Here is a 13881-nt window from a genome sequence, read left to right as displayed (position 1 = left end):
CTTTATGACAATGTCTGTGAGTTACAACAGTAGTGGAGTATCTCCTTTTACTTCAAGTCTTGGGGCAGACTTCTTTTACCTGTTTATCTAAAACTGTTTTGGAAGTGAGAGTTGAGTTTCTACCCTTAGGTTAAGATGTGCTTCCCTTGCTAATGTTCTACAGATCAAGTGCTGATATTATTCCCTAGATTTAGCTGTGTTACCCATCCCTGTACAAATTCTGTTTGTACAAGCAGCAGCTACATCAGACAAAGCCTGAATCAGTCAGAAACGATTCAGGAAAAGCAAGTGTTTCACACTAGACCACAAAGGAAGAGAGAAAGGAAAAAGCTCCTCAAGCATCAAGAGCTTTCTAGCCATATGTGTGTAAAAATTTCTTCGCCTGCCACGTGACAGGGGAAGAGGCTCAGACCCATTACACAATAATAAAAATATGCCTTTGGCAAAGTTGAGCCAAAACCTGGAGTTGCTGCAGGAAGCTAGGAACACACACAGAAAGGAGTAAAACAAATAAAAGAGATAGAAGTCAAAATTGCATGCCCCCCTGAGAAGAAAGCTGTTGCAGCAGGACCAGGGTGGGGGTCGTACTCCGCTGCATGCCAGCTATTTGCGGCGAAAACATCTGCTTAAAATTTTGTAGGTTTCCAGTGCACGTCAAGATCTCACCGAAGAGATTTGTCTTGGTGAGTAGATTCCCTTTTCCTTTTTTTTTTCTCTCTCCTCTCTTAACCTTAACTTTGAAAAGCTTACCAAATAAGGTCTAAATCACTGAGCACTCAGGTTCCAATGCATGCAGAGGAATCCGTAATGACAACAATCTCAAGCTAAAAGAAATAATCCAGTAGGGAAATATTCCTCGTAGACTTTTGCTGGGAGCAGCCGGCTGGTATCATTTAAATTGCAGCCTCTCCCCTTCATTCTGGTACTGACTGCTAACTTCTGTAACATGGTTTTATTCACCGATGCAGGAGAGGTTTGCCACAGGCAACCCTGGCTGCTTAAAGCTGAGAAGGCGATGCAATATCAGGCACAGAAGATATATCATTCTCCTTTATCTTTTTTGACATTGTTTTGTGCAATAATAGATAACAGAGCAAATTCATATCTAACTACTTCACGGGGTTGTATCAGAATTTAAATGCATCCATTTTAACTGTGCCACTGCTGACGGCAGCAGTGCACCTTATTTTGTCTAAATCACTATTTAGGTTTGCATGCCCAAGACTGCTGTGCTGTTTCCACCCCAGAGACGCTGCAAATAATCACCAGAGCTCAGAATTATGCTCATGGGGAAACACATTATTTTGAAGACTAACCAAGACTCCTTGAGCTACTCTGTAAAATTCTAAAGCATGGAGACGGCTGTTTTGTTTAATAAAGCCTCAAATACTTAAAGGAAAAGTAGTAGAAAGCCATACTAGTTTGTTCACTGCCTGGGTCACATCTTGCCATCTGTATTTGGGTTATATAGACCATTCTCTGCTCTTGTTTCCCCCGTGTGCAGCAAGTTCCTCCCCACCTTCTCTCCTTTCCCCCCACTTACTCATTTCCTCCCTGCACAGGCACACACCACCATCATGCTCCACAGGGTAGCTTCCCTGGCTGAAAATCACTGTCCAGCCTTGGTTTGCACTGCCAAACCACCATCATGTTTGGCAAACCTTTTTTGGATTTTCCCACTGCCTTGATTACAGCCCAGCTGCCCTGTGAGCAACAAGAAAAATAATTGATCCTGCACGCCTGGAGATCACTCCTATGGGCAAATCTTTTATTATATAAACCCTTTTTCAGATATATATTTATAGAAATAGATCCAACTTTTAACCGTACAATTAGTTGGGGAAGTCACCAGGAACAGGGCTGGGACAGAGGGGGCTAGCGCAGGAGTTTTCAGGAGGCAAGCACAAGGGGGGCTATTCAAAGCAGGTATTTTGTGGCAGTCAAAGCTATAGGGAGAATATATCAAGAGCTGCATCCTCCCAAGGACTTGTCTGAGAAGGGCATCTGGCAGAGGCAAGTCTATCTCAAGCCCTGCCAGCTGCCTCTGCCAGCAGCAACCAGCTGATCAGGAGTGCTGGTTGCAAGGAGCCCCATGGGGGTGCAGCTCCTAGGGATCGTGGTTGCTGGTGCCAGAATGATGTGCTGCAGCTCTGATGACAAGGAGACATGTATGGAAAAGCTGTAAGAGAGCATGGGTCTAGAGTCCCATCGTGTAGGTGCTTCACGTAATAAGGAAGCTCATGGGATATTAAAGTTTCAACACAGAGAAGCTAGGTTCAAATCTTGATAAATCCACGAGTGACTGCTTAAAAACAGTTTTTTTATGGCATTTGGGGGAGAGAGACAGTCCACCCATTCTGCCATTTCTAGACCCTAAGGAAAGCACTCCCTCTCTTGGATGCCAGAGGCTGGTAAAGGTATGACCCAGCTGTGATGAGAGCACAGGGTTGTAAACTGAAGCTCTGACAAGCATCTGGGAGCCAAAAGGGACTTTCTTTAAAGACTCGTACTCCAGAGTTAATCCTGTAGCCCTTGACCATCATCTGTCTGCCATGAGATGCACCAAGTTGCATGAGCCAGAGGGTAAAGAGACTCTTAAGGGCTGTGCTGAAGGCACAACAGGCTTGTGTCACTGGGAATCCTGTGGAGATTTTCTCTTCCCTTTTTCTTTGACTGAGCAACCTACAAAAGATTGTTCCTTATAAATATTTCAGAAGACATCGTTTCAGAGTGAATCAGTGAATGGATGGGTTATTTTTAGTTTTTTGGGGGGAGTGAAAGCACCATCTGCATGAATGAGATCTTGCACATCACAGATGTACCGTAGCTGAGGGAGATGTACTCCACACGCAAAGGGCAGGAGTACCTCTGTTCTGGCCCAAGCTCTCACACCAGCACACTTGAGAACCTCAAGCAAGTCACTCGGCATAGCTGGCACCAGTGCTGCCACGGGCTCCTCTGGGGATGTGGCCAGGACAAACCAGCATAGCTGACCAGACTAGCCCTGGCTGAAGCCTGACCTGCCACAACAAGGCTTTTGAGACATGAGCTAGCTTATTTAAGTCAAGCTGGTCTACCTTGTTTTCCCATGTCAAAATTAGTGCATTGATAACATCACACTGGGTGAGGAGGTGAACATTTGTGCTTCAGTAGCATATATAAATTACAGCTGTCACCTGGGTCGTCCTGTGCTCAGTCAGGAGAACAGGAGGACTCTTCCCCTCCCCAGGCAGTCTACCATCATCTGTTACCCCTTACAGCCCACTGAGCACATTCTCACAGAGCAGGAATTTGTCATGGACAAAATGCCTCCAAAACCCAGTTACAAAAGACATTTTAATTGAAGTGTCATTAGAAATGTAAGAACTCAAAAGAAGTCCTGCTGTATGACCTTTGCTGCCAGGTCCACTGACTGTACTTGGGAGAGGGCAGATGTTGATTTGTTTCCAATTTGCTTTTTGGAGCTCATCATATGTTCTACATTGAGCAGCAATTTTCCTTTTAAGGTGGAACAGCATGAAGTTTGTTTTCTTTTAAAGAGCTTTCTTTAAAAGGTTATTTATAGATTCTCTCATGAATGTGACTGTGCTTCTCATCCCACATGCATTACTATGATGTGGCATGAAACGTTCTCGTGGAGCCTTCTGATTAACACCGACTCGAGAACCACATCAGATGAGCGCTCCATGTAATCTAGTATTCTCTCACCAAGGAGAGCCAACACCAGTTCGGATGCAGGTGCAAGAAACCCCGAGGGCAGCAGTGAGTTATTTACCTTCGGGGAAAACTGCTCAGATTCCTTCGGATAGAGGCTGGCTCATATCCTGAAACCCAAAGAGCACTATCGCTTCCAAAAGTCTTGTTCATCTGAAAACATGATGGGGGGGGGGGGGGTGCTATTGTCTCTTCAGGTATCCACTATTACTGACCACAGCCTCAGGGTCCTCCTGTGGTAATGAGTTGCCCAAGATCAAGGTATTTTTTTTGACACTTTTTGTGCCTTCATGTCAACTGGTTCTGTTGTTTGGAGGTAAATAGAAGTACTTAAGCTGAGAAACATTGAGAGAAGAAATCACCTTCCCTGCCTTTTGTTCCCCCTTGCTCATTTCTTCTCTAAATGAAGCGGTCCCATCTTTTCAAGTTTTTTTTTCAAGTTTTTTCTTTTCAAGTCAATGAAATTTTTTCTTGCCACAGCTTATTAGTGTCACCCTCCTCCAAACACCTTTCACTTCTCTTCTGCCCCCTTGGAGATGGGTTACTAAGAGAGGCGTAAGAGAAGTTGATAACTGTTCTTTATCCATTCCTTAGGCATTCTAATGTTTTGTTTTCCTTTCTGTGCACTGAGCAGTCTTTATTCAGCTGTCCTAGCTAATACTGGTTTGCGGTTTCAGTCTCATAAGGCCATTAAACTGACGCCTTTCACCAGCAGCAAATAAACTTAAGTGTAAGAAAAACAAAAAAGACCAGAAGAGCAAAATGGCTTAGCAGCCAAATCCAGCCCAGAGATCTGTTTTGCATTTCCCACTCCTCTGCATGTTCCTAATTATACATACTGCAGAACTGGGGGGCTCCCAGTTCCACAGTAATATGTAGCATATTGTTCTGCTGGATTTGGAGCACGTAACACGCATTTCCATCCCCTTCAGGAGCCGATACCAGAATGAGAGAGCTAAGTCCAACGTGGAATTTATAAAATACTTTGAATGCCTCCTTTCCAGTACAAGAGCTAAGCATAACACTACTGGGGATATCCCATTATTTGACTTACTATCAAACAGGACCTTGCCCAAACGAAAGACCTACGACAGATTAAAAGGTCTGGGATATCGCAGCTCACGCTTCTATTGCATCTGTGTTAAACTACTCCAAATTTCTTTTAGCATCAGAAGAAATACCTGAAAAGTAATTTGCTTACTTTTTCATCTCTGCTTGCATTTTGTATTTAGAGTATTTAGTTGCAGGATTTAAGGATATGATAAGAAAGCCCAAGCAAGCAGATGACTCTTGCAAAATATTTAACCCTCTACAGCAATATGGGGGGAAAATATTTCACACTAGTCTTTTCCATGACTTAAGAGTGAGCACCTCTTACCCACGTGGACAGGAGTTGTATCAAAGTGATATACGGCTAATTCCTTAAAAACAAACAAACACTCTTAATTTCTTTGGCTTCAACTTCATCTCTTCTAATCAATGAACTACCAAGCTAACAAGGAAACATCCTCAAGTGGCATGGGGCAGTTTTATGCTTTGTATCCCATTTCTCCAAGGCCACTGCAGATATAGAAGCTGAAAGAAAAAAAATCCAGGCCAAGGGATTCTCCCCTTACCAGATCATTGCCGTGGTCATACAACTGGACAATAGTCCAAGTCCATTAGTATCTTCCCTCAGCTTCTGGTTAGTACTCAGAACAAGAGAGTGTGGTTCTATTTAAAGAATAAGGTGTTTGGCTCCAGAGACCAGTGCCATCACCACTGGGGAGATTGTGATCGTAACAGTAAAGGGAAGAAGAAAATCTTCAGTTTAGGCATGAGCTTACACATGCGGAGGCCTTCAGTTCTGGGGATGGTTATGGCAGGCTTATAGATAGTCAAAAACTAACAGTGTAGGGGAAATTCTTTTTACTATATCCCTTACCATGTGTAGAACCCAAATTCTTCTTTAAACTCTTCTAACATTCAGATAGTCAGGTGGGTTGTGCACAGAGAGGACTTCTTGTGAGGTAGCCGTGAATCAACCCAAGTTTGAGCATCTTCTCTAAGCTGCTGATGCATCTGAGCACTATTTCAAAATATTACAAAGAGGAGTTATTCAGCACTTGTATGTGCAATGTAACTATTCACAAACAGCCCCACGCGCAGACATCCAGAGGGAGATTTCACTGTAGCTGCTCTGTTTCATTAGCAGTTATGTGGGAATAGGCATAGACCAGAAATTATATCCTACCAGGGCACTAGGAAGGGAGGCAGAGTCTGGGATGCTCCTAGAAAACCATTGGTAAACACCGCTTGCCATCATTGGTTACACTTGAAGCAATGGCTTACTTTACCAAGGTGAAGACAAGATGAGCAGGGTTTTTACCAGTTGTCTGTATTTCCAGGGTGAGCATTGATAAGAAAACATGAAAGCTTAGCTACCACCACAGGACAGAAAGGCAGGTCAGCACAGCAAGAGGGCAGAAAACCGTCGGTGAAGGAGGAGCCAGGGGAGACAAGGCAGGCTGCAGGATCCGGAAGCGGGGAGAGAAGGGAGGGGAGGAAAGCACCCAAGGATGGTTGCGGTCTCCATGCAAGGAGATTGCGCAGCCTAGCTGCAGCACGAGAGAGACTTTGCAGGTGGTTCGGCTGTGGAGTGGGATGCAGCCGAGCCGCAACGGAGCCATGATAGGGAATGGGAAGGCCAGACAGATATCGTCACCTAGCAAAGAGCCTGAATTCATACTCAGGCAAAACACAGTATGGAGGAGTTGGCAGGGAACTTGGCACAAAGCCTCCCCAAGCCCGCTTCTTAATTTGAGCCCTGCGTTAGCCTGCTGATTTTGTACGTGGATTCTGCAAGAAACCCCAGTCTTTCGGTAGCTGCACAGGCACCAGAACCCTTTCTCCCCCCACAGTTGTTCTGCCTCAGATGTCCCCAGAGCTGCTTCACCTGGTGCCCTGCCCAGGGAGCTTCAGACTTCTCTCTCCTTGGCTTACATCAGGTTGTTTTTAAAGACGATGGCAGCACAGGCTGGGGCTCTGCTAGCCTGGAGCAGCTGTCCTCCTTGTTCCTCTGTCACCCATAATTGGTGCTCCGTTTTTACGGAGAAAGGGAGGTGAGGGAGAGGTCAGGACAAGGACGTCAGTGGTAAGGGTGGGAAGGCAGTCACAGGGGGAATGTGGGGCTGGAGAAGAGGAGAAGGGGCTGATAGACAATAGCCCTTTTTGTCTCTCCCTGCATCCTCATCTCTCATTGCCAGTAGGAAGACCCAACAGCCACAAACAGACTGACTTTGGGTAAGAGGAGTTGCCAGGTACATATCTGTGGGAAAGAGGGAAAAAACAAACAAGCAAGCAGGGATGGCCACAGATACTTGTTTAAGGAAGAGCAAGTTTGTAAAGGAAAAATATCGCTCAGACCTGGAAAACTCCATGAGCTAAATTCCTTGATTCATGTCAGCCAAAAGAGCTCCCCCACCCTGCTGAAGAAAAGAAAAAAAAGCCTAATTATTGCCATTTTCATGAAAGTCTGCAACATTCAGTCCACAGCAGAGGGGATACTGCTGCACACATGCATGTTGGCTACTGCAAACATCAATAAAGCTCCCCATTTCATTTTTACAGGCTGCACCATGATATCTGCTGTCCTTCTCCTCTGGACTATGCCCTGTGTGGCAAACCACATCCTCAGTGGCTTTGTCAAGGGAGGGCTGCAGGAAGGCCCCCAGCAGCTGGCGTGCAGCGTGCCAGGGCCCCCTGGTCCCCCTGGCCCCCCCGGAGCCTCCGGCTCTCCGGGGACAGTCGGCAGAATGGGCTTCCCTGGGAAAGATGGCAAAGATGGCAAGGACGGGGACAAGGGAGAGCACGGTGACGAAGGTAAGGGGAAAGCGCTTCTTGGAAGGACACACGGGTAAAATATAAAAGCAATAGTGTGACAGTCCAGTTAACAGCAAGCCTATATACAAGCCGTTATCCCAAATCTGAGTCCCAGGACAGACAAGTCTCCTGCTCTCCCCTTTCCAACATCCCCCACTCATCGGCTCCTGCCAATGGATTTCAGACTCACCCATTGCATCTGGGAACCTCCACTTAGCTCAGCCACAGCTGGCCAGAGCAGTGGATGATGAGACCTTTTATGTTTGCATAGAGTCAAATGCTAGAAGGTCTAATTAATTTAAAGTAGTAACTGAAAGGAAAATATTTCAAACACATTTCCAAATACTGTGCCAAAAACTGCTAAAAAATATTGTTTGCAGATGGAGTCTTAATAGAGTTTGTCCTCTTGATTTTGTTATTGTCCTTTTTCCCCTAGAGTGAGATTTTCCCTATTTTGGCATATACCCTTAGAAGAGAGAGCGTTGGTCTTTGATTCAAGACTCCCAGAGAAATAAAGTCAGAAGAAAAAAATTAAGTATTCAATATTACCAAACCAGCAATGGCATTTTGGTGGGCACTTGCGGCCCTGTTGCAGAGCCTGAGAGCCTCTTGGCCAGGAGCTTCCTGGTCACCCTGAAGTGGCAGTGACCAACCCCATCCCTTCGCATACGAGCTGGAGGTGCCCCCGGCCAAGCAGACCCATTTGCAAGGACACATGCTACAGGAGCACGCCTGAGCTGCGGCCACTGTCCTGCTGGCATAAGGGAAGCAGCGACTTCCTAGAGTGCTCTAACAGGGTCACAAACATTTTACTGACCACGTTCAGCCTAAATCAAAAGATAAATCAACACTCCTGCCCCTCTTTTCTAATACTGAAGTGAGGCTCTCTCATTTAGATAAATGCTTATTCTAAGCACCAGAATAAATTACGGTTGAAAAAAAAAAAAGTGATTTCCCATTGCCACACTAGAGTGCACTCCTGATTCAGCATACTAGCGTGCAAATGCTGCATCTTCTATCTTCTTTTTTCGTCCTCCAAAAGGGAATCTGTAGAACAGGTTTCCACCTACAGCTGCATTTAAATCTGGTCTTGCTAAATCAGGCTGAAAAGCAGGATATAAGTCCTCATTAATGTCTTTTGTGTCAGACTACCACAACTGATGCTAATCAGTAGTTTCAGCATCACTGGGACAGCACCTAACTTGCTTCCCAGCTCAAGGCCATCTCTGCAATAAATGCATCGCAGTACGTGTCTGACACATCTCCCAGCTGGGAAGGGCCTTTTACCACACCTGGAATAACCCATTGTAAGAGAGGATAATAGATAATTATGTTAAATGTGAAAATTAGACAGGAGATTAAATCATATTTCCAGCCCTGGGTGGTATTTCCTAGGCTTCTTGCCAGAGATGTTTTCCTCCCATGTGAAATAAACTGCTATGATACAACTTTCCACTCACCGTATCATATATTTGTCTGAAAAAACTTACAGTGTCCTTTGCCTTCTAGGCCCACAAGGCAGAACAGGAAATCCAGGCAAGCCAGGACAGAAGGGGAAAGCAGGAGCTATTGGCAAGGCAGGCCCACGAGGTCCAAAGGGTTTAAAGGGTAATCCTGGAAAAAATGGAGCACCAGGAAAGAAAGGGCCCAAAGGGAACAAGGGCGAGACAGGGATGCCAGGACCCTGCACCTGCAACGCCAAAGCAGCCAAATCCGCCTTCTCTGTAGCTGTCTCAAAAAGTTACCCAAGGGAAAGGCTGCCCATCAAATTTGACAGGATCCTGATGAATGAGGGAGGACATTACAATGCTTCCAGTGGGAAATTTATATGCAGCATTCCAGGAATTTACTACTTCACTTATGATATCACTTTGGCAAACAAACATCTGGCCATTGGCTTGGTCCACAACGGGCAGTACCGGATCAAGACTTTTGATGCTAACACTGGTAACCATGACGTTGCCTCGGGATCAACTATTCTTTCTCTGAAGCAGGAGGATGAGGTATGGCTGCAGATCTTTTACTCAGAACAAAATGGGCTCTTTTATGATCCTTACTGGACAGACAGCTTATTTACTGGCTTCCTGATATACCCTGATCAAGATTATCTCAATGAAATATAGGGTGAGAGACTATCCTGAGGGGGAAAAGTCAGAAACACGTATGAGAGCTCATTGCAGCCTGTATGCAGACATGCCTGGGATTATCACATGGTTCCACATTCTTGGAGCTAACAGCCTGTATTGGCTATTTGGATATTTACTTGATGTCATCAAATATTCTACAGAGTGCTAGGATCAATAGGACCCACTTAAAGTAGCCTTATGAGTCTCTAAATCTCGAAACCACCCATTACGTTTTCTACGGCCATTCAAACATGACGGGGAAATGCAACTTCAACGCTGGTACAGAACGTTTTGATTATTTTATTATTACAAAGCCTTCAGATAAAAATTTGTTTCCTGAAAGCTGGTTTGGACAGCTTTCCGTTAACATCGCAGACAGCAGTGCCCCTCCCCCTCCAATAATAATAATCCTTATTAACACAAAGTTAAGCTTCATCAGCTACTTAGAGGTCAGGAGGTTGTCAGCTAACACTATAAAAGTAACCATAATTCTCAGCCTTATCAAAGCAGTACTAATAAACAGAAGTGTCCAGTCTAAATGGGGAATGACACAAAGCAGTGATTTCATCTTGAAGGCTAAAAGTAAAATCTGTAGGACACAAGCTGTTCCACCAAGCACCACTGGCATTCCTCAGATTTCATCCTCAATATACAACGATAGCTGGTCGATTGCCCTGGAGTCCTGCATTTGCTTTCAGACAGGCATCAGTAAAGCTGTGACCGGGGCATGGCCTGGACCGTGCAAGCCAAATACTTGTGGGACTTGGATCCAGATCGGAGTGTGAACCCGGCAGGTAAGACTCATTTGAGAATATGAGCCTTTATTCCAGAAGAAGATTTCTTAATACCCCCTTCCCTTCATCTCTGCCAGCTTTTGCTGGCAAAAGATACTTGTGGTGCTGATGAGGTACTCTTCAAAGGCTAAATACTACAAATAGACCCCATCTTACTGATGATAGGCTCTTTTACCCCTCCATATCAAATATTACAGATGCTCCAAAAGTCTGCAATATCCATACTGTATGGAAAACCAAAAATGGCAGAAGCTGAGGTATTGATGGTTTTCTGTTTTTTCGCCTGTATCAGCTAAGACAGGGGCATGCTGCAAAATGGTTCCTTATTACTGTATCAGAGAGAATTCTCCTGCTATAAAGCACCCAAATCTGGCTGCCTTGCTCCAGGATGCAGTAAACACACACTATAATACAGAGGTCTCTGTCTTGGTAGCTGGACAGGAGGAACTTCTCTTACGTGCTATCAGATGGGTCGTCCTGGTTTCCACAGTCAATTCCACAGCTGTTTCATCTCCATATGAAAACTCATATGAAGTTCCTCTAAGCCTCATATTTAGGCATTGAAGGGAGATTCTTTATGAATAAATAAAGATTTTTTAAATCTTACTTTTACAAGTCAAAACGTTTGCATTATTTTAGTGAACTACAGTAACTGTTTGTAACCTGCAAATCATTTCAAATACATTTTATAAAATAAAGCTGAACGTAAAATACTACTGGGATGATCTTGCTATTTATAAAGTAGTTTCCCAGAAGGTATTTCTAAACTGTCTTGCATTTTCCAAAGACACAGTTGGTTTTAATGGTGGATTTTGTAGGGCAAGTTGCAGCAGGAATATTTCCTCCCAGCCCAGTAAGTAGAATGCACGGAATTTTCTGTTCTCTGTGCAAGAATATTTGCGAGGTGGAAGAACATGATCCATCTGTTCCAAAGAAGCTGCTGACCTAAAGGGCAGGTGTCCTTTCCTTGGCAATGGCTGCTCAGATAATCTCTTTTGCTTTCCAAGCCTCTTTCATCTGAGGTGTCCTAAGTTGCATTTCACAAGCAGCTTCCCAGACGGAGCAGCAGTTCAGGCCATAACCTTTCTTCCTTGACTCCCAGCTGCACATTCCCGCTGTGCTGTGACAGCCATGAGCCCACTTGGGAGACAGCCACTTTGCTCCCCTCGGCAGAGCAATGCTGGGGGCAGCCCCAGGGAAGTGGCAGGAGGCACAGGGAGGACCAACAGGACTGCCTGGCCTGCACCACCACTCAGTTGTGCTGTATGCACAAGGGAAGTCCCGTGAAACTGCTTTAATTAATCCAACAGTGCTCACGGACCACTGCTAATAGAAGGCAGAGTCCTTGCTCCCCTCCTCAGACCCTTCTTCTCAGGGCAAAGCATTACCTGCACCTCCCAATAATTGATTCCATTCTTTGGTTTGGACTCAGGTTAGTTTTCTGTTAATCTTGCGAGCTGAACCCACTCAGAGCAAAGCAGATGCCAGAGCTGGGAGAGGACAGAGAGCACTACAGCGAGAAGCAGAGGGCCGAGGGGAAGCAGCAGTGAGCAGTCAGCTCAGCTCAGCGGCACCCTGAACTTCACAGCCCTCCCCTGTTACCCAACGGCAGGGCCCCAGCAGGGAATGTTTCTTCTGCGGGTCAGCCCTCTCCAAGGGACACTAGCTAGTGTCCTCGGATGAAAAGGAGTGGGAAGTTACCTGTCTGGCAAAGCCTCTTTTTTGGTCTAGTGAAATAGGAAACCTGAAAATTAGTCTCTAGATCTGAAATACCAAAACACAAATCATCAGAAACCCTGACCCCTGCTCAATACTGTAGGGTTTACTTTCAGTGTGGGGCCATGAAGTCCTCTCTCGAGGAGCAGCACAGGCTCCAACGTGCTGGTGTCCACCCCCAGCAGTGGCTCCAGGTACCACGCCAGATCGCTGTGTGGCTGCTCTACAGCACACAGCTTGAGTTCAGCCCCAGCCCTAGAGTCTGCTGACAGTCAACAGCTCAAGAGTTACCAGAAGGAAGTGAAAACTCAGAAACCAACAGTATGGAGCAGGCAAAAGGGAGAGGAACAGTTTCTTCACAGAGGATTAAACCTCCCCTAGGACTAAGTAATCTGAAGATAATGTGCATTTTGTAAGTATTTCTCTGAAGGAGGCATGAATATCTGAGGTGATACATATGGGTTGCTTTTGCATGTGTTCCTCTGAAAAGATGAATTTCCTCTCATGATGCCTTAAGAACAAACAAGTAAGTTGCATGCTGAACAAAACATTTCCGCATAGCTGGATCCTGTGAGAAGAGTCATTTCAAGGAGCTGTGGGCTTCCTTCTCTCTCTCACCCAGGAGAGGAGGGAGGGAAAAGGTAGTGGGCAAGGTGGAAAGTACATCTGGGTCACTGCAGGGCCAAACATTAAAACAGTAAAAGCCAGACTCAAAAAACAAAATGAAACAAAAAAAAGAAAGGGGCAAGAGAAATCCTTCCCCCCTGCCCCCAAACCAAATGACTGGCTCAGACCTAGGAGAATTTTTTAAATTACACATTCTGGTTTGCTCCTGCATCTTTAGGCTGCGTTTATTTTGTGCTCAGTTTAAAAAATTGGCCTGTTTGAAACGTGAAGACTGAGATTTGCCTGAAAACTCTTCATTCCAGGAACACGATGTTTCTGGAAGAGCGCTGAACCAGAGCACCACCCCAGCAGGCTCTGGCTTTCGCAGCTGTGCTGTCCTGAGCAAGCGCTGCTTGCACCCTCGCTGCCATCAGCTGGTCCCAGCCCCGAGCACAGCTCCCCACGCCTTTGGCCGTGCTGCATGAGGGCTGCGCAAGCAGTGGCGGAGGTGAGCGTGGTGACTGCAGTCGGGATGGAGGGGGGAGCGCACTGCTGAAGTGGGGCACCCTCCCTGCCGTCCACCCTCTGCACAGTATGAGCCACCAATGCTGCGAGCCTCAGAGCTGCCCTTCGCTGCCTGCTGCGCCGAGTCCTGGTGCAAGGGCAACCTCTCCCACGTGTTAACATACCAGCAACAGGGAGATAAGAAAAGCCAGATGCACCCACATTTGTTATTTAGTTCAGCTTTTGCCTCCCTAAGGATCTTTCCTATCCCAGGAAAGAGGCTCAGCTGGTTCCTGTTGTGTTTCATTACCAACCACCACCCGGCGGTGGCTCAACACCTCTAACACAGCCTCCCAAAGTCCTCCCCCCGCAACAAGGGCCGTTCTTCATAAAAGCACCTTGAGGCTTATTTTTGTATGTGTCTGCTATATGCAGTTCAATCCTAACAACACATGGAATAAACATGGGGAAAAAATGTCTTCACTGTGGAAAAATAACGTTTGCCCTGGATTCATCGTGCACTGGCTGCTTGGAAAGTAACAGTGCAACGTCCCAGCTGG

At 45.8% G+C, this 13881-nt stretch overlaps 1 protein-coding gene across 1 annotated transcript; it reads left to right on the top strand.

Moving 5' to 3' along the window:
* The first annotated feature begins 450 nt into the window (after positions 1 to 450).
* Positions 451 to 11113, top strand: C1QTNF2 (C1q and TNF related 2). The gene is made up of 3 exons (XM_009685596.2): positions 451 to 683; positions 7324 to 7575; positions 9085 to 11113. The coding sequence occupies exons 2-3, from the start codon at positions 7332 to 7334 to the stop codon at positions 9696 to 9698; spliced, it is 858 nt and encodes a 285-aa protein (XP_009683891.2). The 5' UTR covers positions 451 to 683; positions 7324 to 7331; the 3' UTR covers positions 9699 to 11113.
* The last annotated feature ends 2768 nt before the right edge of the window (positions 11114 to 13881 follow it).

Source organism: Struthio camelus, chromosome 13, assembly GCF_040807025.1.
Source record: "Struthio camelus isolate bStrCam1 chromosome 13, bStrCam1.hap1, whole genome shotgun sequence".
Lineage (NCBI taxonomy): Eukaryota > Metazoa > Chordata > Aves > Struthioniformes > Struthionidae > Struthio > Struthio camelus.
This window is presented reverse-complemented; position numbering and strand designations above follow the sequence as displayed.

What these genes read in the sequence shown, in the direction of transcription:
- C1QTNF2 (XM_009685596.2), top strand. Translation starts at nt 7,332, where the DNA reads ATGATATCTGCTGTCCTTCTCCTCTGGACTATGCCCTGTGTGGCAAAC. An exon ending in GGGAGAGCACGGTGACGAAG is followed by an intron (nt 7,576 to 9,084) that starts GTAAGGGGAAAG and finishes TTTGCCTTCTAG; the next exon opens with GCCCACAAGGCAGAACAGGA.